The 26,154-nt window shown below is 35.6% G+C and overlaps 1 protein-coding gene and 1 long non-coding RNA gene across 4 annotated transcripts; one reads left to right on the top strand and one right to left on the bottom strand.

Annotated features, from left to right (window-relative positions):
- LOC114278120 (uncharacterized) lies at positions 1-22,967 on the top strand. Of its 3 annotated transcripts, XM_028220120.2 has the most exons (17): positions 1-209; positions 409-481; positions 673-786; positions 929-1,060; positions 1,378-1,474; positions 1,564-1,659; positions 3,483-3,686; positions 5,598-5,681; positions 7,940-8,035; positions 8,128-8,178; positions 18,660-18,695; positions 18,833-18,904; positions 19,309-19,503; positions 21,316-21,604; positions 21,958-22,034; positions 22,308-22,362; positions 22,490-22,967. In XM_028220120.2, the coding sequence occupies exons 2-17, from the start codon at positions 441-443 to the stop codon at positions 22,672-22,674; spliced, it is 1,824 nt and encodes a 607-aa protein (XP_028075921.1). In that variant the 5' UTR covers positions 1-209; positions 409-440; the 3' UTR covers positions 22,675-22,967. The 3 variants fall into 3 exon arrangements, with proteins under 3 accessions (XP_028075921.1, XP_028075923.1, XP_028075926.2); XM_028220122.2 differs by lacking the exon at positions 3,483-3,686 and having other exon boundaries at positions 74-209; XM_028220125.2 differs by lacking the exons at positions 21,316-21,604; positions 21,958-22,034; positions 22,308-22,362; positions 22,490-22,967 and adding an exon at positions 19,595-19,789 and having other exon boundaries at positions 74-209.
- Positions 22,962-24,805, bottom strand: LOC114278121 (uncharacterized). Its single transcript, XR_003634822.2, has 2 exons — positions 24,341-24,805; positions 22,962-24,200 (listed from the first exon to the last, which is right to left on the bottom strand). It is a non-coding gene; the product is annotated as an uncharacterized LOC114278121 (long non-coding RNA).
- Positions 24,806-26,154: the final 1,349 nt, after the last annotated feature.

Below are 26,154 nucleotides of genomic sequence, written 5' to 3'. Positions count from 1 at the left end.
CAGGAAGTGACTTTTCTATTTTAGTATTTTGTGAAAATATATTAAATAGAGCAGACATTTTCATAATTAAGAAGAACTTAAAGGGCTACTTTATAATTTAGAAGTTAATATTGGCAGCGACTAGGCAGCAGCAGCAGCGAGCGTCCGGATTTAGGCGAACAACCAACAGAGCAGCAGTGACGCCGTCGCTGACCAGGCATCCACGTCTGGTGAGTTCTCTCTCTCTATTTCTTTAGCTCATGTTTACCCTAAATTTCTATAATTTATTTTTCTATTTGGTTTTTAGGTTTTGTGTTTCCTAACTTAATAATCTCTCTCTAATTCTATGCCCTAATTTCTTTAAACATATTATTATTTTTTGAAATCTGTAAACATATTCTGATTGGAGGATCGGTTGTTTGGTTTCAGCGAGGAATCAAAGAGGAGGGGTGATCACAGGGATGGATATGATGTGTGGTTATAGTGATGATTGTGCTGGAAGGTAATCTTTACAAGTTGTTCTTCTTTGATTCAGTATGTGAACTGTTAACTATTACATGCCCTAAAAGCTATAACATTATTTTTGTACTCCAGCGATGCGGGACTTTGCTTCACATTAATAACGAACATTTGTTCATGGTCTAAACTAAAGAGATTTATTATGTATTATCTATCTTGTGTGGCCAAATTTAGGGTAATTGTTGAAGAGGACAATAAATCCAAGGATGATGGAGTACAAGGAAGTGGGAGCAATTCCCATGATGGCCAAAAGATACTTGAAAGGGAGAATTTGAATCGACGAGATGAGTAAGCATGCCTTGTTATTATCTGTTGTTAGATTATCACATTCTTTTTTATTTATTTATTATTATTATTATATTTTTTAATTGGACTGTCTTTAATTTATATATCAATTCATGCCTTCTGTTTGTTTGGACTACCAAATCAGGACTATTGAAGCGTTACGCGTATGCCGAGCTCTATTTTTGAATGCTCGTCAATACAAGTTTGACTCTGAATCTGATGATGATTATGCAGTGACTTTTAGTAGCAGTAACGTTGTTCATGTTTGGGATGGATGGTGAGCTTTAAGTCATTATTCTCCTCCTTGTTGTTATTTGTACTTTTAGTTCCTATTGATTTTGTTACATGGTTGGTTGGGATGTTTGTTTGTCCTTATCCTTTACAGTTTATGTATATTAATACCCATTCTCCCATTCTTCGCTTCATCTACTGTGGAGTTTGCACCCTGACTATATGTTTATGATTGTGATGTGCATTTGTTTATTTATCTCTGATTCCTTCTTGTCACGCCCTGTTTTTTTTTTTGGTGGTGGTTGTTTTTGTTCTTAAAATTTCACCCTTCTTTACCAGTCTTCCATTACTTATCTGAAACAGGGATGCTGCTCTAATTGTATCTAAACGCGGGAACGTTAAACAAGGAGTTACTCTAGATAGTTATGTTGAAAAGGTTCAAGAAGAAGATGGTTCAACGGTAATGTTTACTTGCCGAGTGCAGAAGACCACCTGTGTGTAATTGAAAACTCACTTGCCATTTATCTTTTCCCTGTTTGTGTCTTACAGGAGATGACTGTTAACGAATATAAGAAACAACATCTTGGAAAGAGGAAAGTTAGGGGAACATCGAAGGCCAGAGGAAGAGACTCATGTGGTAAAGAGGTAAAACTTCATCATCTCCCAGATTTTTAATGGGCAGTATCAGATTGATCTCATCTATTACGGAAACACACTGACACATTTATGTGCTGCATTCACAATCATGATTCCCTTTTAATGCCTGCCAAAAATCATTTCTAGAAATGTATTCTCGTATATTATTGGTCTTATTTGATTCGATGAATATGAAAATTTGTCAGTTTAGATTGATTTGTTTCCTTTTTTTCTCATATTTGTTGAACTTTGATGATAGCGATATGGAACAATTGCTACTATGTATGTGTGTAGAAGATTTGGTTGACTAAAATTTGAATGAATACATCCTCTGTAATTATGTACACACAGACTACAACCAACCATATCCAAATCTACATGTACTTTTGATACACTGTACTGCACATCTATCTTACTAGGTAAATAATGTTCTATGTCTTTTTGTCTAGCTATTTATTGCTGATAGACTTTGTTATTTGCTTTGCATTCTATGATGGTTTCATTTTTAAGAAATGGTTGGTGGCTTTGTTTTGTCTTAATTATTTTGTGCTAACTGAGTAATGCATTGATATGAGTTTATATGAACCTGCAATCCCCATAATTATGTATACCTTGAACTGTCAAAAGCATATATACATAAGCAACAAGGATTATGATTATTTTGGTAGTATTATTAGGAATACAGCTATTTTCTTTGCAATTTTGTAGTGGCATACCTCCAGTTGTGACTAAAAGCTCATGAAAGTTTTTTTTTGCTTATTAAAACGTTTGATAGTAATAAGTGATTTCAAGGAGAGTGTAATATTTAATCACTATGGAGTCGAATGAATTCACCAAAAGATTCTGTGCCATATTATTTGATTTGCAGATTCACCATAGCTTTTTTGTTGTGCTTTATAGAAGTAAAGCCAACATTATTTGGAAGCTCATTTGTTTTATAGAAGTATTGTTATCGTTGTGGTGGTTACTAATGGTGATGGTAGTGGTGACCAATGTTACACGGACTTAGTAGAAATGTTGGACATGGATGTGTCTAAGAGTCGGATTCTTCTCCATTTTTTATGATTTTAGGGTATGGGGACATCGATAAAAAGTTGGATATGGGTACGGGGATACATTTTTTAATATATATTTTTAAAAATATATGGCGAGTTTTAAATAAATTTGTTTTTTAAAAAATAAATAGTAGCAAATAAAAATCATTTTAGGCATAAGAACAAAATTAATTAATAAATTCAAGCATTCTAAGAAAACATACAACGTAGAGAAAAAATCTTAAAATGAGTAATAGCATTGAAACTTTAAAACACATATACCAATGTACAAATTAAAAACAAATGGTTAGTTACATCAACTATAAAAAATAGTAAAGGCCATTATATTTTTGATAAATGAAAGTCTTTTCATCTGATCAAATAAAAAGAGAGTTAGAGTTCCAATAAGAGAATGAGAGAGAGAGAGAGAGAGAGAGAGAGAGAGAGAGAGGTTTTCCACAAGTTACCGAATTGTGCACTAATGCTCAAGTAGTAGTTGTAGTGCAAACCTTTATGCGTTGGATTCCTTGCGGGTGATTGTATATATGATGAGATAGTGCAGCGCTGTTGTTATCTCGATTGACATCCAAAGGATATAAATGGCTATTGGATTTTATTAGCGGGGTTCAATTTGTGTTTTTTTTTTTTTTTTTGAATTAGAAGCATAGTTGAAAGGAATTGTTATCCAAACCAAATTATAAAATATGGATTGATTTTACTCCATGTGTTTATTTCATACGGTTTCTTTGTTGTGTATTTGCTCTCCAATCCCTAATTTTTCAAAGAACATTATTTTAGCACTTGCAAATTGGTTTATGGCCTGCGGCAACTGGAAACCGAAAATGCCGTGGAGAAGTAGAGAAGATTGTAGAGGCCGTTGTAGCATTGACTTTGAGAGGGATGCTCCTTCTTCCTTGGGATACGTTGGAGGAGTTACCCAATACTGTTCGGGACAGTGTGTTTGGAACTATTGCAAAGTTTGTCTTGAGCATTTTTGATGTGGTAAATTCTGTTTTATTGTGCATACACCTTTACTTTTTGTGGTTATTGTTTTTTTCACAATCAATTTTCTTTGCCTTCTTGTTAGCAGTTTATTTATTTGTGCAATATGCATGCATTATATTCAATGATTGTTGCAAATGCTCTAAATCCTTTATTTTTGGTTTTAACAGTTTTTGCTGGACTCAATAGTGTTTCATCATTTGCTTGACAAAGATACTAGAATGATTACTGAGCCTCTCTATAAAGGCCTGATAAGAGTTTTGAGTTAGCATGGCATTTATGATTGGGTACTGAATCGAAATGAATTGAGTGTTTATGGCATCCAATTTTGTTTCGATATACTGGGTGAGTGGCTTGGTCAAGGGGAAATTCTATTCACACTAGAGAAAATCGCAACACACACGGCTTGTGCCGTTAGGTTATAAACTTTCAAACAAAAGTTAAATGTTCGGATATAAACTTCCATACAAAAGACAGCTGTTTGGATATAAATTATTGAACTGAATGTATGATTGAACAATTTTTTTTTTTTGTTTGGAAGTTTATATCCGAACAATACAAATGTTGTTTGCTGAGATTCTGTGTGTTGTGTGCACATAGAATTACCCAGCTGTTAGGATTACATATTATGCCAATTTTTTTGTAGCCTTTGTGAATAATTTTCTGGTTTGCTTAGAATCAGCTCTGAATATATGAGGCAAGTTTTTTGGCAAGTTCTGATTATGAGAGATGTTGATGGGTTTTGGGAGTTGATTTCTAGGATATTGGGTATGTGGCACCCAAAAGGTTGTTATCTGTTATTTGAACCTGCGCCACCAGAAGCACTAATGGCATATTGGCTGTTGGGCGAAGCTGCCCTTACTGAGTTTTTAGTATATATTGCTTTTGGTAGTCAGGAACATTTGAAAAACATATCATCTTGAACTATGAAGCAAGACAATTATTCTTTTAATGTATTATGTATGTAAGTTGGGCAAACTAGTGACATGCACACTATTCAATTTTGGGCACATCAAGTTAACATTTGCATGGTACACTGGTAATTACTATGTTTATTATGCTTATTACTAGTGCTTGATTTTTATGACATGTATGGACTTGATTAAATTTGAAATTATTTTCTTGGGGTGAAATTCAGCAAAAATGTAAGGTCTTGTTTAGTATGGTTGTTGTGTGTGTGTGTGTGTGTGTGTTTTTTTTTTTTTGGAAACTGAAAATGAAGACTTGTTTGGTTTATTTTTGATTTAAAAAAATGGAATTAATTTTAAAATTTTGGAAAAAAAAAAAAAAACGAGTGTTCACTTGTTTTAAAACAAAATTTCACTCTTCCTCTCTCACCACCTCCACTTACCATTCACTGCCACCACCACCACCACCACCCACTGTTGGCGGCCATCTGTAAGCTCTGACCACCTTTTGGCTATCAGATGGTCACCTCCTGTGACCCTCTGCCTCATCGTGACCTCTAGCAATAATTCGAGCACCAACTCCAACCTCCACCCTTTACAGCCCCTACCGCAGGCCACCACATCCGTTTACCCTCAATTACAAGTCACTGCAACTTACCAAACTTGTTTTTTTTGTTTTCAAAACTTTTTTTGTACACCAAACAAGTTTCCATCCACCCTCAACAATGGGTCACTGCAACTTATCAAATTCGTTTATTTTTTGTTTTCAAAGTTTGTTTATAAAACTTATTTTCAGTTTTTTGTAAACAGGAAACAAGAAATCAACAACATTATCAAACGAAAATTTTCTAGTAATTCTATTTTGCAAATTTTGATTCTTACATGTAGCAAGACTATTTTGTGTGGGAGTTGGGTTCTTTCGATTTACATAAACACTTTTTGGGATGTTTCACCGATAGGGAGAATTTTATTGTCCTTATTTTTGTTTTGGTTCTTCTTGCAGGATGATTTTGAAAGAATATATAACGAACGTAAGAAAAAAAAAAAATGTGCAGCACTCTATTCTTCAAACCAACCACATTTTGAGGTTCGTACATGTGGAATGCTTTTGTTATCAAGATTTGAGATATAAGAAGTGCTTATTTCATGATATATTCAGTGGTTGGGCAATCAAGTGCATTTCATAGCACACAACAGGTTACCACCTTAAAGCTGAAAATCTGCTTTAAAATAATAATAAAAAACCCTCTGAATCTTATGCCGGTGAGACTAGTCACTGAAAACTAATCTTTAAATACAGGTTGGTTCTATGTTTTTTTATGAATGTTGTTATTAGCACCCCATCAATTATTTTGGACCCCCTATTTTTTGGACACTCACTTATATTCTCTAAAACTCTTAAAATTTCTTTTCTTGCCCCCAATGATATCAAAATTATCTTTGTAAAAATATTCCACCCATTAGAATGCATGCCCTGACACCCCAAAAAGTCTCTCTTCTAAAACCCTAACAAAACCCACGATGGTGGAACCTTCCAAAACTAGTGGAAAAAATTTGTGGTGATTAATTATTTTTCTCTGCTTCATTATAAGGTCTGTCAATCTATTTGATTTTTTTTTTTTTCTTTGCCTGTAATCTCTTCACACACACGATACAACCCACTTTCATGCTTCTCTAGTTGGTTTTCTATCATTCATCTATGGCCTCACTGTGTGAGCAAATTTAGGCAGGATTTCACCCACCGATCGACCACCCTTGGGTGGTCCAACCTCCTTTGTTTGCCTACTTCTGCTGTTGCTTCGGTTATCTGTTTTGAAACAAATAAGAAATGTTTGGTTACCTGTTCCTGAACAAATTAATAATGTTTGAACCTGTGTTTCCAAATTTTGGTCATATGTTTGGGAGTTCAGTTCTGAAAAAATGACGAACAATTTTTATTATTTTTGTCATTTTTTTCAAGAAACTTACCTTTGCAAGACCAATTTCTCTTAGCTAAGAACACCATCAAAGCTATGAATCTCTTTTGAGTTTTTATTGTTGTACTCTTCTCTTCTGATGGAGTTGTAGTTGTCGAAAAAACTTGCATTCATTGTCATTGTTGAAGCAGTGTATGCAATCAAATAGTTGCCACCGTTATCGCCGGAATGTTTACGCCAAAGGGTTTGCAAGTTTTTGGTGATGGGTAGGTTTTGACTGTGAGATTTAGGAAAGATGGATGGGTGGTGATGGGGGTGGGTGGTCTCATAAACCCTAACTATTGATGTAGTGGGTGTGTGGGCTTAATTGTGAAATGGGATGTTCCAAAATTTTTGATGTTCTTTTTAATAATTTCATTTGAGGTTATTATTGTAATAAAAAAAGCTAAAAAATGGGGGGTTCAAAATAATTCATAAGGTGCTAATAGCAAAACTCTTTTTTATTAAATTAGTTGATATATTTAAATTTTTTATATCCACATTTTTTATTACTTTTTATAAAAATTGCAATTTCAGTTCAGTGCTTAAACAGTTTAATACTCAATTTAGTTTTATTGATTCCAAAAATTAAGTGATAACCTGATTCAACACTTAAAACTAAATGTATTAAATGATAATTAATTATGCCTCCTTGATAATCACAATTGATATCACTTAAAAATTTATGTGCCTCTTAAAATGTAAGTTAAAAGTTAAGAAAATTTTAAGTCATATCAAACTTACTTAATTCTAATTGAATATATAAATATTAAACATAAGTATCGATATACACTATTATAAACTCACCACCACCACCACCACCACCACCACCATCGTTGCGGCTATTGCCGCCGCCGCCACTATCATTATCATGCCATCATCACTACCACTGCCAACGCTACCACTATCACCACTACCACCACCACAATCATGCCAATGCCGCCACCGCCACCGTCACCTTCATCACCATTGTCATTGTTGCCATGAGCACCACCATCATTTACTACCATTATCATTGCTACTGTTACCACCACCATGCCACCGCCACCGCCACCGCCACCGCCACCGCTATCGCTATGACCATCACCATCATACCATCACAACCCACCACTACCACCATCATCACAATATAAAAATTGTAACATACAAGTTCAAAATAATAAATTTCAAATTTGATCTAATACGTATAACTTATTTTTAGTTCAGCACAATTGTTATCAAACAGGTTTGTTAGCTTAAAAATTAAGAATTCAGTTCTTAATACTTAATTTTCAGTCCTTAGTTTTTAGCTTTTTTAAACAGCACCTGACTTGAACACTTTTTTTCCTCTGTTTTTTTTACCCATTTTCTTTTGAGGAATTGATGATTCAACTCCTTCCCTGATATGCAGTCTGATGATGGTCCTCTGAAAGCCTTTGCTGTAGGGGGGATGGATGTAAAAGCATTTTCTATCCTAAGGGAACATGATGTTGGTGAGATGCTGCAGGTAACAATTATTTCCTTTTGTGTGGCAATGAGTCTTAATCTTAATACTTACTATTCCATGTGTTTCTTGCATGGATAATTGCATGTATGCAGCAATATCAGAGATACTTATCGCTATTAAAAGATCTTGGGTACCCCTTCAAGGTAATTCTGTAGTAATATTCCGTCTTTTGGTTTTGTTTCTAGAAGTGTATTTGAGTTGTGTTGGTTGATTTTTTCCAAGATATTCGCTACTTGGTTCTTTATTTAAAGCAAGATGGATAACAATTTTGGATGGGCCTGTTAGTGCTGTCTTCCCTAATTTTTTTGTTGCATAAATTGGTCATATCATCTATTTGAAATTGAAATTTTTAAATGATTGTTTGGATTTACCTAACCATATTGATAGTTTAGGAATCTGGTGTCACCTTGCATTGGAGTAATTCTGTAAATTTAGTGTTAGCTACATAAGTTATATGGTGAATATTTGTAAAATGAATTGTGTGATTAGGAAATGGATGAATCATCATTATTCATTAGTTAACCATGTGGAGTGTCATAGGGGTCGGTAGATTAACGTCAATCTTTTTTAGCTGCCTTCTTTGTCTTGTTTTTAAAAAAAAATTAACGTTCTTTTCTTCATTTGGTTTTATTTATGTATTTATTTATTTTTATGACTTTTTAGGCATTTATTGTTTGAAAATTGCTTAAAAAAAGGAAGAATTTTCACGCCTCAATTTTTATTTACTTGGAAACATTACCAAAAGCCTTTAATTTAGGTCATTTTTTTTTTTACACATATCTATCACCCTTGAGTAATAGAAAACATAATAATACATGCTCTTTCTCTCAATGAATACAACAATAACAATAATAAATGTCAAGCTTCAACTGTGGAGTTACAAATAAATAATTACAAATATCAATGTACAATATTTATTTCTTTCACATCTATGATGAAATTACACATAAAAGACGCATGGACCTCTTAATTCCAACCAATAAATTCGAATTCTCTTGTAAAAAAAATGTGACAATAAGGGATGAGCATAATTGCCCAGTAGGAATCTCATAGTTCTACAACAGTAGATAACACAGATAGAAATGATCATGCATGCAGGGAGCTACCATTTAGTAAGGTGACGTTTTATAATTTCAAAATATCATACGTAGAGAGTACCTTTTCTCAAAATTTATTTGAACATTTAAGAAAAACCTTTAGCCATAAAAATTATCCCTTATCATCAGAAAATCATAAATCCTTTTTGAAAACAAATATGCTTAAGGAACAACGCCATTTTAAATTATTAACCCAATTCTAAAGTATTCCTCATTTCATTTCCATTTACCTTTTTATTATTCACAATTGGTATAACTCCATAACCTGAAAGTTTACGTTCCCTTAATACTCCAAAAATAGCCCTCGGACAATCCATTCTCACTTGTCTATCCATTATTGCTATAACTCCATAATGTAGAAATCCAAATCTCTTTTATATTCAATAACAATTCTCCTACACTCAACTCCTACTTGTCTAACAACTACATCATATCCACATTTGCATTATCAATTATAATTCTACATAACACAAGGATAATAAACTCATTTAATTCAATTTCTCAATTAATTACAAAAACAAACCTCTTAATCTTTCCTTATAAATACAAACAACTCGGTGAGTTCATTATTACCAACCTCTTATCTAATTACTATTTCATTATCCATTCTTTTCAAATAATTTTTATATGCATTCTCCTTCGGTATCAAAGTACACCTCAAATTGTAATTTCATAAGTTCATCACAATTCACACTTATCATCACCAACTCAACACATTTCTCAACACATTCCACCTTTTTCCGACTTGATACGGTGGGATAGCGGGCACCCAACAAGAAGTGAACTCCCCAAAACATTTGACTTTAAAAACCATCCCCACATTTGCCGGCTATTATATGGCAGGAAGTGGACACCCAAAAACATTTTCAAAACTATCCGTTTTTCCACTTTTGCCGGCTACAATACGGCAGGACTTTGAGGACACCCAAAAATCATTTTTTTCACTTTTGCCAGCTATTATATAGCGGGACTGTGTGGACACCCAAAAATCGTTTTTTTCACATTTGTCCAGCGATAAGCCTAGACAAAGCAATTGGACACTTTTTCAACTCCCCGCATGGGTACCAATACAACACCACCAAATACAACTCAACGCAACCCAACACAGTTCAATGCAACCCAATACAATTCAACACACTCAACACCAAACAATGCAATTCAACATAATTCGATGCAAGTTCAACATAGCTCAATGCAATTCAACATATTTCAATGCAACCTCTTAAACCTCAATTTCATCATTTCATCACAAAATTCATATCATCCATGCCATTAACAATTTCTGCCCCCAAACTTTGTTTCATATTATCACATAATTTAAAATATCGACAACAAGGGTTTAATCGCAACTTTTACATAAATTCCCAAACACTTCCAAAATTCAATTAAACTTGTATATGTTCAATTTAACACCTCAATTTCATGATACTACTTTCAATTTAAGCAAAACCATCATCTATCATGATGTACCAAGCTAGGGTTTTAAGAAAACTTAAAGCTTTTCACCCAACACTTTTTATTCCAACTTTTCTAGTAATTATACACCCAAATTCCTAAGCCCATAATCATAACCCAACCAGTAAACCCCAACATTTCAAACCCTAAACCCCCAATCTCATGATTTATCACAATATGCTTAAAAATATAAATTTTCTATTTGTATAAGGAAAATACCACAAATCTATCTATAAATGAGAGTATTAAAGGAGAACTAGAAACCACTACCTCAAGGATCAAGCAAGAAAGCAAAGCTCCGAGAAGAATCCTTTGCAAATTCAAATTTCAATCGGTAGAAAAGTAAGATCTTCAAGCCTTCTTCACTTTTTGGTAAGAGATCTTGTTCAAATCTTTATGGAAGGTATTTGGGTAAAAAATTTAGGGTTTTTCGGATTTAGGATGAGAGGAAGGAAGAGAGAGAAGAAAAATGGAGAGAATGATCAAGAAAATCATTTTTTAAACTGCTGAATTCGCACAGTCTGCTCAAGCGCCACTTTCTGCTCTCGAGTGCACTTGCTTCCAGCATAGATACTAAAACTTCAAATGGGCATAACTCTCTCATCTAGATTTCGCTTTACGTCATTCTTATGTCCAAAGCGAAGCCTCAGAAATAAGTTTTTCAATGGTTCTAGCCTCACGCCCAAATTCAAAGTGTGGAAAAAGAAAATGGCAAAAGAGTGATGGTTGTTCGTAGGAAAATTACCCGAGTCAATTTTTGGTCTAATCTTACTCAACCATCGTGTTACCACTTCAATCAATGTCCCAAAATAAAACAAGGAGGCTCCAAACACAATAATTAAAATGTCAAGAGCAACCCCACTAGTCCCAAAAATTCAGACTCAATCAGGCAGACCACTTGAGCGTTCAATCTTGCGCTCGAGCAAACGAACTAACCAAGCTGACCGCTCGAGCGACCACTCTTGTGGAAATTCACAACTCTCAGAATCTTGGATAGATTGCAAAAGTACTGGGAGCCTCACAAGACCGCTCTAGCGTCACTCTTGCGCTCGAGCGGAGGGAAAAATTCTAGGGTGTTACAAGAATGGTGATTGAAAAATTGAAAATAATAAACAATGACAAAAAAGCTCATTAATAAAGTTGGTTTGAAACGACAATATTTATCATAGTTAATATGATTTGAGTATTGAATAATTGAGATTGAAATATTGCTTTGGGATTGTGTTCTGTTCCCATCTTTTACTTCCCAATCTCTATTCTTATTCCTTTCTTGAGATTCTCTATGCGTTTCCTCCTACTTCCCACTTTTCACCTCCTGTTCTTTTGCCCTTATCTCCTTCTTTGTCCATTATCATCTATTCTTTATCTCTCTATCTCTCTAACATGAAGTTTGCATGTTATAGTTGCCCGTTCATGTTTGATAAATTATCATGAAGACTAAGGTGCATTAGGTTTTTCTGATTGGCCAAGTTGCATTAGTTTAAAATCAAAGCAAAAATCAAGATGAGGATTTAGACTTTTTTTTTTTAAAAACTTCAGTGAAAGATAAAGATTTAGATGGTTCTATTTTATTTTATTTTTTTAGTTATTGAATGGAACTTAAGTTCATGTTTTCTCGAACAAGAGGGAATTATTGCGTTCTACTTGTTGGATGCATGTGAAGTGAAGTGATTAGTATTATTAGGAGTCTTTTATGGAATGTTGATGCGTTGTGTTGCATTTAGGACTTTTAGTGGCTTTACTATAGGATTTGGGTCCTATTAGGTAACTTTGTTAGGCAATAATGGCCTGTGCATATATCCATCGTATTTCTTCGTTCTTTTTCTTTGTTGAGGGCTATTAAATATCTTTATTCTCTTTTATTCTAACCTACTTTTGCCTTTCTTCCTTGATTTTTTTTTCACATTTTATCTCCTCCTCGTCTTCCAAACACATACCCTATTCATTTTTGTCTCTGACTCTCTTTTATCCTTGTGAGTGTATATGGTTTGTGGCCTTTTGGCACTTACTATAATACAAATTTTTTTTGGCCGATCTAAAAAAAAGTGTTCTATTTCCACTCTTGTCGCTCTCAGCTTCTCTCTGTCTTTGTTTTTTTAACATATAGTAGAAATAGCAACATATATACTTTTTCCCACCAAATGCTCAGTGAAACCTTGTGACAACTATGCAATATCCGTGGGATTTATGTTATTTAGTATTTTTTTGGGCTGTATATATAGTTTTATCTTTTCTTTTCTTTTCTTTTCCTTTTTTCCCCCTTCTTTTTCAAAACCACCTGAATTGAATTTTTCAATCAAGGTGTTGTTTGTATTGTCAAAATTTTGAACGATTGTATGTTGATTTAACCGCGAATATGATTTTACACAATGAGCTATAGTCGGTGGATTCGTGTAACTGCTTAAATGAATGATTTTTTTTTTGGTTTGTCAAGCTGAGAAATTTGGTCTCTTTTGAGTATTAAGGAGTTATGTGGTTCTCAAATTGATTATTTTATCTAAATTGCATGGAGGTGGATTCCAAATATATCAAGTGATGTTATATACCTATTTTCACATTTCATCAATTTTTTTGGTTTGGTATATAAACTTTTATTAGCAAGAGGATGCAAAAAAGGAGGAAAGCCATACATGAAAGTTAGAGCCTATAAACTGTACATTCCTTTGTTGGAATTCACTTTATTATCCAGCTTCTTTGGCTCCCTCGCCTTTCTGAGCCTAGAGATGCTTCTTTTCCTTTGTCCTCCATCTAGTTATTGCTTCTCCCTTTCCTTCCAATGACACATTTCATGGCCTCACTTACATACCATTCAAACCTGGTTCGGACCAATGTTAATAATTTGTATTGTATTAGTCAGTACATCCCAGGGTGTTCCCGTCCGGCACAAAAATGGTACACACATCCATCTTTTCTTTCACTCAAAATACTGGACTGTTTCTGTCTATCTTGTAGTTTTTTCATCCTCTGGCTATTCCGTCTTCTGTTTCTGTTATTGTCCGATATGCTGAAATCAGAAGATGGAAGAGAAGTATCTAGTGCCCCGCAAGGGCACACATGCACAGAGAAATAGAGAGAGAGAGAGAGAGCGCAGTACAACAGGGAGTTGTATGCTGCATTCAGAAAGGAGGGAGGGAAGGAGAATAGAATGTGTACAATTCTCACTTCCTGAAGTGATGACATGGTTTTTGAAATGACAACTGCATTATTCTACTTTGCAAAGAATTTGAAGCAAGCAACAAATCAAGAAAAAAGAAGAATAAAACGCTTGGGAAAGGTTTCTTGACACTCTAAAAAGCAAACAATTTCTGTCACTTGTTATTGTTGTTGTTATTAATATTATTATTTTCTTTGTTATAGGAGAATTTGATTACTGGTCAAGATTTTTTTTTTTTTTTTAAATAAATTTTTTATTGTTATAATATATACATCTAAATTAAGGCCAAGTTTGGGAAGTCTCAAAAAAGTTAAAAAGTCAGAAAGTTAAAAAGTTATCACTATTCACCAAAAGTCAACAATTACAGCTGCACAACTCCCAATTCTAATTTTCCCCTACAAATCAATTTTTACAATTTTTTATTACACATTTTTCCATAAAAAGTCAAAAAGTTAACTTAAACATTCATATTTTCAACCTCAACTTTTTAGTCTAAAAAGACAAAAAGTGCACTTATTTAGGACACCCCAAACAACCCCTAAATTTTAATATTTTGTTTATGATTATAAATCTGAAACAGTATACCAAAATTCAACGGTATCGGTGTGTACCATACCAATAGTAAAAATGGTACGTTCAGATCCTTGTCACGCGGTCAAACCTTCTTTATCCACATACCCCTTTGCTTCTACACTTAAATTTTGAAAAAATCTCCATCTGTCGGACAATTGTACCACTATCCCATAAGGTATTCATTACCCTCCACACACTCAGTCTCTGTGCAGTTCCCATATGTCATACACCTTTATTCATCATCCTTGGCTTTGGTGACCTTTGAGCTTCTTGGTCATCACTGGAAAATTCTGAAGCCTTATGAGATATGCTGGAAAACCTATTGCCAGCTTTTTGTCATGTTCATCCATTGACAAAGCCACCACGTGCATCTCCAAAGCCTGAAACACATTACGAGTGGAGTGGCAGTCCAAGGAATCTAACCCACATATCCATCAATCCATATGTAAGAAATAATGTATAGAGAAAGAGAGAGAATAAATTGTATGTATTATTATTGATTGATATATTGATTGTTGTATTACAAGATTGATAAATTCTGTATATTACAATTCCTATATATAGAGGAGAAGATGGTAGTGGAGTGTGTGATAGTGGAGGTGGTAGGTGTGGAGAAAAATAGTGGAGGTAGTAGGTGAGTGGTATAGTGGAGGTGGTAGGTGTGGAGAAAGATAGTGGAGGTAGTAGGTGAGTGGTAAATTCTAACAGCCCCCCGCAAACTCAAGGAGGATAGAAACTAACCAACTTGAGTTTGGAGAGAGGAGCAAAACAAGAAAATACATAAAAATAAAAAAAAGATAGGAGACACTGTATGGTCGTGTCAGACCGTTGGGGAAGACACTGTATGGGGTGTCATAACGTTGTAGAGGACACTGTATGGTGGTGTCAGACCGATGTAGAAGACAGTTTATGGGGTCATGTCGGACCGTTGTAGAAGACAGTTTATGGGGTCATGTCGGACCGTTGTAGAAGACAGTTTATGGGGTCATGTCGGACCGTTGTAGAAGACAGTTTATGGGGTCATGTCGGACCGTTGTAGAAGACAATGTTGTGACAGTTTACGGAGTCTTGCTGGACCCTTGTAGAAACTAACCGGAATCAATGTCGGGACAGTTTACAGAGTCTTGTCGGACCCTTGTAGAAACTAACCGGAATCCATGTCGGGACAGTTTATAGGGTCATGTCGGACCGTCGTAAAAGTTGCACCCTCAAAAGGTGTGCCCAATCTTTCAAAAGGCGTGCCATCAAAAGGCGTGCCCAATTCATCAAAAGGCGTGCCATCAAAAGACGTGCCATCAAAAGACGTGCCATCAAAAGGCGCGCCCATATTGTCGTCGAGCGGCGCATGATGCGCGTGTCTGCCGCTTCGTCAGGGTCTTTATAAATCGAAGCGGAGGCTGAGGTTGGGAAGCATAACAAACCAGTCTGAAACCTCTGAACCTTTGCAGTCTGAAACACTCTGTAACCAACCCTTCTCTGAAACACTCTGCAACCCATAACATGGCCTCTTCTTCCCGTCCAGCTAACCAGAACATGGCCTCCTCTTCCCGTGGGCTACTTACGCTCTTTCCAGAACTGAATGAGTCCACAAGAGAAATAACTGGTGCGGTGGCCAGTGAACCTCAACCAAACACCTCTGGTTTTGCTCCGTTGAACTTTCCGATGCGGTCGGTGGAGCAAAAAATGGCGGTGCAGTCGGATGTGGAGGCCAATCAGTTTACCTTGAAGTCATGTGTGGAAACCATGACTGCGGTTACAAATTTGTCGAACCGGCTGCAGAGTAGGACAAATGAGGTGCAGCAGTTAAACGCCCAACTGGCTCTGCTCCAACGCATGTATAAGGATGCGCGAGCAGAGATAAGTGTGCTAAAGGCGGAAAACAAGGAGCTGAAGCGGAAGGCCAGTTTTATGTTCCGATTTGGAGGGCCGCCATATGCTGCAGTGGAGGAGCAGGGAGTAGTGATCATGCCCAGTGGAGTGGGAAACACGGAGGCAACACCGGCAAGGGCCGCCCAAGACGGTGGCAAGAAGAAAAGACCGGCAGAATAGGCGAGAAGAAAAATCCCACTGTTCCGATTTGTGTTGGTTGTGTTTTGTTTTGTTTTGTGTTTTTTTTATTTTTATTTTTTTTATTTTTTATTTTTTTTTATGGTGTAAAATGCTGATCGGGGTTGATCCCCGGCATGAAGAAATGACAAGTTTGTAAAATGTTGTTTTTTTTTTTTTTTTTTTTTTTTTTTTTGGGAGTGTTTTGTTGAAAAAATAAAAATAAAATGAAAGAAAACAAGGGAGAAAGAAAATAGATAAAAAATATTTATAGATGGATTATATGAAAAACATCAGTGCGATTGTTTCAAAATAAAGTGGGGTATTTAAAAAAGAGGAAAAGTGACTTGGAAAAAATAAATAAAAATAAGTGATTTTTGAAATCAAATGGAGGAGAGAGAGGGACAAACCCATGTGATAAAGTGGAGAGAGAGTCGGTGAGTGGGGTGCAAAAGGTGAAGGAGAAATGATGGATTGAAAATGGTTTGGGTCAAAAGTGGACACTGTTAGTGGGGAACATGAGTGCATTGATTATTTGATATAATAATAATAATAAAAAAAAATAAAAAGTTAGAACAGTTGGAGAGAATGAGTGGAGTATGGTAAGGGTTTCATCCAAAGCCAAAATTCCTGCAGCGAATCACTTCGCAAATCCTAGCATGAGCTTTTTCTCTTTCCAGGCTTATTCATGAATTTCCTGGTGATTTCAAGAGCCTTTGGTGGCATTGTGGCAGAGAACACCCCAACCTGGATTTTGGGTGGCAGCAACTGGAAAATATCATAGATCTGATTTTTAAAAACCTCGTGACAGCATTTCATCAGCTTCATCCAAGACAAACATTTTGATGTAAACAGGGCGAAGTGATTGTCTCCGCAACATGTCAAACACACGACCAGGAGTACCAACAACAACATGAACCCCACTGGAGAGAATGCGCTGATCTTCGCGCACACTAGTCCCTCCAACACAAGCATGAACCTTCACACTTTGCTGGGCAAGTTCAAGAGTGGGTGGAAGAACCAAAGCTTGGCACTCAACCAAGCTATAATCTAGCTGCTGCAGAATTCCAGAGCAGACTGTCTCGTCATATGAGGTGAAGAATTCTTCTCCATCAGCCTCACACATGACTACAGTTGCACAAATCTTTGTTGATTTTATCAGCGGAATAGGTTGAGGTCCGGCGGGCGGCTAAGGTGAGGTTGCCGCCCGCCGGGGAAGCGAAAATACTAGGTTTTAAACCAGCTCTGATACCATGTAAGAAATAATGTATAGAGAAAGAGAGAGAATAAATTGTATGTATTATTATTGATTGATATATTGATTGTTGTATTACAAGATTGATAAATTCTGTATATTACAATTCCTATATATAGAGGAGAAGATGGTAGTGGAGTGTGTGATAGTGGAGGTGGTAGGTGTGGAGAAAAATAGTGGAGGTAGTAGGTGAGTGGTATAGTGGAGGTGGTAGGTGTGGAGAAAGATAGTGGAGGTAGTAGGTGAGTGGTAAATTCTAACACCATATATTCTATAACAACATCTGTCTGCTGAGCAGCAATTGATTTGCACCTGTTTACCCCTGTGCATCCACCTGCTCCCAATATTCTCGCTGCTGCCTCTTTGATGACACGAGAAATAGTCAAAGAGTTATAAAGCCTTAATGAAGTCTAAAACTCAGACACCAGCTGGCACTCCCAATTCTGGCCCAGCCTGCAAATCTACCCATTTTATCTAATTCAAGGTTTGTATTCTAATTTAGGAAAAACGAACTGCCCATTTGAGTGACTCAATTTGTGTTATCACAGCCCAATGCTCACCCTTTCTTTCTCGCTGGTTGCTTTAATTGTTAATTTTCAGTACTTTTTCCCCATAATTTATTGCACTCAGCTACTTGAAACATAAATGGGGTGAACGTGAGTTAGATGACCCTTTTGGCTCCCTTGTTTGTTCTCTTATTTGTCAGTTGTTTAGCAACTTAAAAAATGTTTCGTCTTTCGGAGTCCATGCAAACCTTTTTTCTAGATAATCACTACTGTTGTCTTCTGGCTCATTTTTGCAAATAATGCCTTTCCAAATCGCTTGTCTCTTGCTAGTTGTGTTTTTTTTATTTTTTTTATTTTTTTTTTATAATTCCTCTAACTAGCTTTTCACTTCAAACCTTATCTTTGTCATTCATTCAAATAATTATTTGATGTGGGTTTCTTTTGCTTTTTCTTTTTTTTTTTTTTTTGTGGTAATTTTCCTTTATTCTTTATTTTCTTTTTGTGAACTCTGATTTTGCGTGCTTACTTTTCAATATAGGTTTTTCTTTGGGATTTTGATCTTTCCGAGGCCAAGGTAATATTTTTGTTTCAACTTATGGACTAAAATTGTGCACTTTTTCTAGATAGAATACTCTAATTGTTCTACTAATTCATTTACCAATGATGAATTCCTCATCGTGCTATGCTAATTTGTGATTCTTATGGTTGTAGTTGGATATTGTTAGCAGCCCGCGTGATAGAAGCCTTGCATTGGCTGAAATGCAGAAGTATGTGCCTCTGAAGGTATGAGCTTGAAATCAATTTTGGTGTTATGAAAGTCTGTATGACTGTCTGGTTCTTTCCTTTTAACATCAGTTTCCTTTACTTTTATTAAACAATCTGTATTAAAATTTACATCAAAATGATCAAATTATTTTTCTAAAATGTTTGGTGTTCCAAACTTGTGAGTTGGGGTGCTATTTGTGTCTGATCTTGTTGGCGTACCAAAGGCATCGCAATTGATGATAATGGCAAACAGATTTTCTGTCCAGTCAGTTGGGCTTCTAGTCCAGTCTGATCTTGTTGGCATATTAACTCTTTCGCTGATGTGCCTTGATGTGTTTCCAAAATTGTATCTCATTTATTATGGTTTACATTTCTTTTAAAGAGGTGAATCATTATGTTCAATTTTGCTCTTGTAAAACCAGGAAGATTGTAAAATGCAGCTAACTTTGGAGTTGAGGCGCGCAAGAGGTCACCATGTTATTGATACTTTGTTTGTAGAGGCTTGGAAGTGTGTCAAGTTTGAGGAGTTAGTTAATTTAGAAAATTCTGAGCTCCTTGGTTTTGTTCGTTCTTTCAAGGGTGCGCTATTCTCTTTGGCCGAGCTCAAAATATCCGTGGTACACCCTTCTGTTTTTTTATTTGTGTCATATGTCTGTTTTTTTTATTTGACTTTTATCCTCCAATTTATATTTTATTTCCTGGTCACAGAGTAGATGGAGGGATTGGGTAGTGCTTCGTGCATCAGCATATGTCCATAGTTGTCTGAATTCTGCATATGCTGCTTTTGAAACCAACACTGTTTCCTTCTATGTTATGATTTTTCTTCCACCAAATGCGATGTGGCAGTTAAATGAATACCATTGTATGATTACTTATCAATAAAAAAATAACATTGTGTGATCATTTCCCCTTTTTCTATATCTGATAACATCATATTTTTACCCAAACCTGTTTATTTGTTATAACTATATGTGTAGGCTATACTCAATCCTTGTGCATGTTTTGTATACGCTTTCCAAAGAGGAATTGGCAGTATCCGGCTCAAAGCGGGTTTATCTGTTCTTATTATTAGCTGATACTACTAATGGCCTATGTGTGCATTTGGTTTTTGTTTGTTGGTTCTGGCGTGTATATTGCTATCAAAGATATCCCAATGACTGCATTTGCCAACTCCGTTTAAGGTCAACTTCAGCGCACTTTAATTTTAAATCAGCTATTTTTTCCGAACTCTATACAGAATTGCATATGCATGTGCGTAGCACGGGGATGAAAGTAGTTTGTATTGATTTGTCTCTTATCTTACTGATTAACTTGTGAATTAATTCATCGCAGTGGAGGGTGCTTTTTAATTTCTTGGCTTATGTTTGAATTTCTTAGGAAAAACTTTCGACAGTATTTGCTGTTTTCTTAGCTAAATGTAGTAGGTTTGTGCAAATTTATTTATTTATTTTTGCAATTGTATGCTGCATTATATTTCCACAGGTAGCATCTGTTGTACAACTTCTGCATAAAGTGTAGTCAATATGTAAGATGATTGGGATTTGGGATGTTGGTATACTGTACTATTTTGGGAGTGTGATGTGCATTATTTTTATCTCGTCTTGCAGTCTTTGCTAATTTTTGGATTCTACGGCTAAGAATCACAAACACTTCTGAGAAAGTGACGTGTCCGTGTCAGACTTAAACGCTGCTCCGACACTTTGGAACGCACGCTCAATATATATATATATATTTTTTCATGTCCATAATTTAACATAAAAATCTGAATTTTGGACACGAGTTTGACATTCATTTTGCGACATGTCCATAATTTCTTTGGCCATGTTTGTCTCTAAAATATAAACATTAGACCAACAATTTTTAGAAATTTGCTGACGTCTTAGTTTCAAAGTTGAGAATTTGACATAATTATCTTATACCCTTAAAAAAATGTATAGTTCTTAAGAATAGATCCTATTGACCTTTCACATAAAATTGAATGACAAAGATATGTAAATGTATTAGCATATGGTTTAAAAGGATGAGAGACGTGTTACAATTATGTAAATGTATTAGCATATGGTTTGTCTTTTCTGAAATTTTCCACGTTGATGTATCCGTGTGATGTCGTATCTGTGTCTACTGTCCCGTTTCCGTATTCATGTCTTTGTCTACGTTTCATAGTATGTCGTCGTGTGATATGCTTGCTTGTGATGATTTGAAGTGCATGATTTATATGCTCCTTCAATTTTTTACATGCTCCTTTAATTTTTTACTTGTGAATGTCATTGTCATTTTTCATGTTTATAAATTTCATGTGTCATTGTCACTATATTTTTCCGTCAGTAGAGATAGAGATAGCTTGGTGGTGCATACTGATGTTTCCTGTTAATTGTTTGTCAACTTCTTCCATTTCTTCTCTCACATGCGCATGTGCATGCGCACAACAGTTGCAGCGTTTTCAGGAAGCAGTAACTTTTCCTTTATCATGTGGTGTCTTTGGACTTTTTGCGGATGAGGTTATTGAAGTAATTCAGACTGCTGATCACGAAAGAAGAATGCAGGATCACCGTTTCATCAATCTAAAACATATTTTGTTTGGCCTCTCTCTATCTAGAGTTGGTGAGACTGTCCAGAGGATCCTCAATGATAGACCGCTAAACTCTTTGGCTCTGAAGCCTGTGAAAGTTCCTATATACATCATTTACAAGTTATCAGGGGATGTGGCGAGTGTTTATGGTATGATTTCTCTCCTGCCATTGGACCCGCCGGTGATTTTAATTCTTCTTCCTTGGTTTTACTAGCTTCGAATTGTGTTGAGTGACTTTTATTTGTAGTCTTATATCATGTCTTTTAAGGTTGTTATTTTACGGTGAGTAATAGTTTGCATTTTTGTGCTTGCTTGAGGCATAGAGTAAGACCATGGAATATCTGTCTAGAACATATACCCATGTCCATATTTTGCCATGTGGGAAAACGGTGTAGGGATTGCATCACAATTGAGTAGTTTGGATGAATTAGGTTCGTGCATTTCATTTTGTGTTTTGTATTTTAGTTTTTGTTTTTTTATATTTTAATAATTTACATTGCAGGAGACGAGATGGTACGACTTGAGCATTTGGCTTTCGTAATCGTCTCAACGAAATTGGAAAACAATTGTCCAAATGAGGTAAGGGGCCAATGAGATTTGGGAAGATGAGTCCAAGTTGTCTTATCTATTGGTTATTTATTTTGTTAGATATTCCTATTTAATATTTTTATTATGCCTTTTATGTGGCCCCTACATTTCAGTCATGGTTAGCTACCTGTGTTATTCAACTTCTTTTAAGCATATTCCTTGTTGACAAGTGACATAAGGTCTTGGGGTACTTTATATTATTTTTATGCGTGTGTAAATACATTGATACTGTTATTATCATTTCTTGGCATGGCACTGGACAAGTGGACTTACGTGGCCAGTGATGACAGCAAGAAAAGGGACGCCGAACTCCTAGAAAGTGAGAAGCAACATCTTATTCGTGTCTTTGATCCTTAGTGCATTCATATTCTCATTTTTAGTTATTTTTTTCTTTTTCATGTGGAATTGTGCTCATGCTTGCTCCTCATATTGTTCCGTGCCTCCAGTTTTGAGAAAAGCCGATGGCAAATGTGCTGTGAATAGCTGGAAGGATGACTGCTTGAAGTGTCTGCCAGAAGAATGTTTTAAGCGAGAACGCGTGACTTGTAACAACGTGTCTGAGGTGAAAGCATTGACCCATGCTTTTGGGACTGGATTGAGGTTGCCTGAAATTCGCCCGAGAAGTACATGATGTGGGAATATTATGTTAAATTCTGCATTAGTTATATTTACAAGAAGTGGTTTTTAAGTGACAAGTTTAGCAACCATGCTTTTAGTAGCATATTATGGTTTTAAGTTAAACTTTTGTAAATTATTTGTAAAGGATGTCCAAATTATTAGCTCTAGCTTTCTTGATTTCCACCAGGCCACTCCTTACGTAGTACATACTTTAGTTAATCAAACGAGGAGTTGCTTCTCCCAAGTAGAACCCCGCGGGGGGGAGAAAATAAAAAAACTTGAATAAAAACTATGGCCTCGTGAAAATCCCTTCTTTTTGTTTTTTTGAGAGATAAGATGCATATATATTTTCAAATATCCAAAATAACATCGTCTACATCCCATTCACTTCCTTTACTATTTGTAATACTGTTAACTAATGTCAGTATGGATAGCAGCTGTGTTGACATTGTGGGACACGCCCCATCCCAAAACTTCTAAGCATGCACAAGCTTCAGCCATCAATGTTGATGAGGCAAAAAAAACAAAAGAGAACTCCATAGGCCTTGATTGTTGTCCATTGTTGTTGAACACAAGCTAGGCAGCCCTTGCTTTCTTTGAATTCCAAGCTCCATCTATTATAAACCTGTCAAAAGTAGTCTTTGGAAAGCATTGTGCATTGTTAGAAAAAATTACGGAATTCAGAGAATTATTTTCAACAGCCATAGATGACAAGGACGTCCGCGAAATGAAAAAATATTTTTAGTGAATACCCAAAAAAAATCCAGTTGGTTAACAGAAACCACAGGTCAAATTGGGTCCTCTACAATATGTTCAGAGGATGCTTTGTTGTGATGAAGCCGTATTACCCAAAGAATTTTGATGGATTCAGCGATAGTTTCATTATCAAGTGCAGTTTTGATCCACTCAAGAAACCAAGAATCAGCCTCTATTGGGTTTCCTATAACAAATTTTCACCCCAAACATTATCCTCTCCAAATTCGTTTTGCAAAGGGGCAACAGAAAAATACATGTTTAAGGGTTTCAATCTCTTCTTGACATCTAGGACAGTTAAAATCATTTTGAAATCCCCTTTTGGCAAGAGATAGATCAGCATGCAATACTCTGCGAATAAAATTCCAAATGAACATTGACCACTTGGCTGGAAAGTTTAGTTTCCTAACTTTCTTTCAAATATCACCATCAATCCCCTTATCATTTTTGGCTAACGTAAAATGGTCTTTTCAACGCCATGTAATAGCCTGACTTAATCGAATAGCACCCATGTTTAGTTTGGTGCCACATAACAATGTATGGTTTATTGTCAAGTGGGATGTGGGTATTGAGAATATTGATCATTTGATGTGGAAGGGGGTGTGCATGGGTCGGGTTGGGTCGGCTCAGGTTTATCCATAGCCCGTCAGCCGAACCGACAGCATCGGGTGAGAAAATTTGTTATGCATCGCCGACCGTTGTGAAGTTCAAAATCGACCGAACCAAAGAACTCAGTTTAGCAGTCGGTTCGAGTGATTTCGAGAATTTGATAAGTGTGGAAAAAATCTGTCCAAAAACGAAATCAAATTTCAAATCAACAAATAAAACTCATATAATATATATATATATATATATATATACTTACAGATCAGTGTGAGAAAGAGGGAAGTGAAAATTGGGGGGAAAAGGGGAGAGAAGAAACTCACCACTCTTTTCCCGTCGTTGCTTGTCGCTCTATCAACGCCACGGCCTTCGCTCTTTTCAGCAACAGCCACCAACCACTAGTCGCAACCACCACGACTGCCATCACCCAACATCTCCACACCCTTGTTCACAACACTTCTCCATTACAATCACTATTAAAGAGGAAATTAAAGATCGATGATAAGAGGTAAAATAGTGAGAAACAGATGACGGAGAGAGATGAGAGTTGCTTTGTTTTTTGGGAAATCGTTTGTGAGAGAGAGAGAGGGGGAGAGCAGATATGAAGAAGAGAGATGAGATCGAGATTGAAGATTAGTTTTCTGAGAAATTTCTTAGGGTTTAGGGGAGAGAGAGAGGACATTGAATGGCTATGGAAAAAATAGGGAAGTGTGACAGTCTATCTAACTCTGTGATAAAGTGGAAATTGAGTTACTTTGTATCAAACTCCAAAGTGATAAAAGAGAGATGACAAGTGTGTATTTCTTAGGTAAATATAAAATCAAAAATGTTAGAGGTTCTAAAAATTCTATTAAAAATTTTACTAAATGTTTCATATGGGTGTGGGATTCACATGAAACTCACATTGTATGGGTCCCACACCCATGTGAGACATTTGGTAAAATTTTTAGTAAAATATTTAGAGTCTCTAGTATTACTCATATAAAATATTATATGAAGAGAGGTGTGTATTCCCAAGATGGACCACTATCTATTTGAATATATATAGGTTTCGTTTGGGAAGTTGTTATTTTAGTAGGTTATTTTAGTTTTTGGCTATTTTAGTAGGTTAAAATTTTTGTGTTTGGGAAGATAATTGGATTTTTTTATGGTTGGATGTGATGTTTGTGAGAGAAAAAGTGAAATGATTATGGGTTTGATGTGATATTTTGTCTTATTAGCTATTTTAGCCTATTTTGTATTTAGAAAATGTTTGTGGTCACAAAAATTGTGGCCCTCAAGCATTGTTGTTTGTATTTTTGTAAATTTTAACCTAAATTAGGCTATTTTTTTTCTTCCCAAACACCCCCATAATATAATATATATCTCGCTCGGTTCGGTTTTAATAATTATATTTTAGATCAATCCATTGAACGTCAAATAACAAATTTATAGAATATGAAACCATTGCTGACTGTCCAGAGTGACGAAGCCGACCATAGAGCCTGGGTTCTATTCGGATCGGACGGATTTGTCGGGTCAATTGATTCCTTGCACATCTCTAGCGGGAAAAGAGATTTGAGTAATGGTTCCCTCCAAGCTCTGGAGTTTTTTCTATTCAGTCGGCAACCTGAAAAAGTGATAAAAATCTACCCATTCTTCGACCAAACATTTCATTGTTTGTGGTAGGTATCCATTGGTCTTCAAAAAGATCTTTTAGTGTCATTAACAACCCAGAACAACACCTTTTTTTAGAAGTTCTTTCCCTCCATAAGAGAGAATAAAGAAATTACTAGCAAACAACTAAAGAGAGAATAAAGAATAAGGGTAAAAGGCAAATAAAGGTAAAAAAAAAAAATGGACGATAAAAAAATAAATGATTGATATAAAATTGATTCGAACGAGTGATTGTTGTTATTCGATCGATTTGATTTTTTGCATGGATGATATACTCAACGAATTGTAAAATGTGAACGGTTCAGATCATCGAGATGGGATCCAAAAGTGGGCCCATGTTGCGGACTGTACGGTCTAGTCTTGATCTCCAACTAGAAACAAGCTAAACCTTTTTAAAAATTATATCCCACTCATTGAATTTCTAATTTCATAACAAATGACTTATTTTATTAAAAAATTATGATGTCAATTAACAGATTTT

Source organism: Camellia sinensis, chromosome 12 (genome assembly GCF_055761805.1).
Source record: "Camellia sinensis isolate YWXY chromosome 12, ASM5576180v1, whole genome shotgun sequence".
Classification (NCBI taxonomy): domain Eukaryota; kingdom Viridiplantae; phylum Streptophyta; class Magnoliopsida; order Ericales; family Theaceae; genus Camellia; species Camellia sinensis.
This window is presented reverse-complemented; position numbering and strand designations above follow the sequence as displayed.

Excerpts from the sequence above, each read along its gene's own strand:
- LOC114278120 (XM_028220120.2), top strand. The coding sequence starts at position 441 with ATGGATATGATGTGTGGTTATAGTGATGATTGTGCTGGAAG. Across the intron at positions 1,061-1,377 it reads GTTCATGTTTGGGATGGATG|GGATGCTGCTCTAATTGTAT; the intron begins GTGAGCTTTAAG and ends TATCTGAAACAG. Across the intron at positions 19,504-21,315 it reads CCGAGCTCAAAATATCCGTG|TTGCAGCGTTTTCAGGAAGC; the intron begins GTACACCCTTCT and ends TGCGCACAACAG.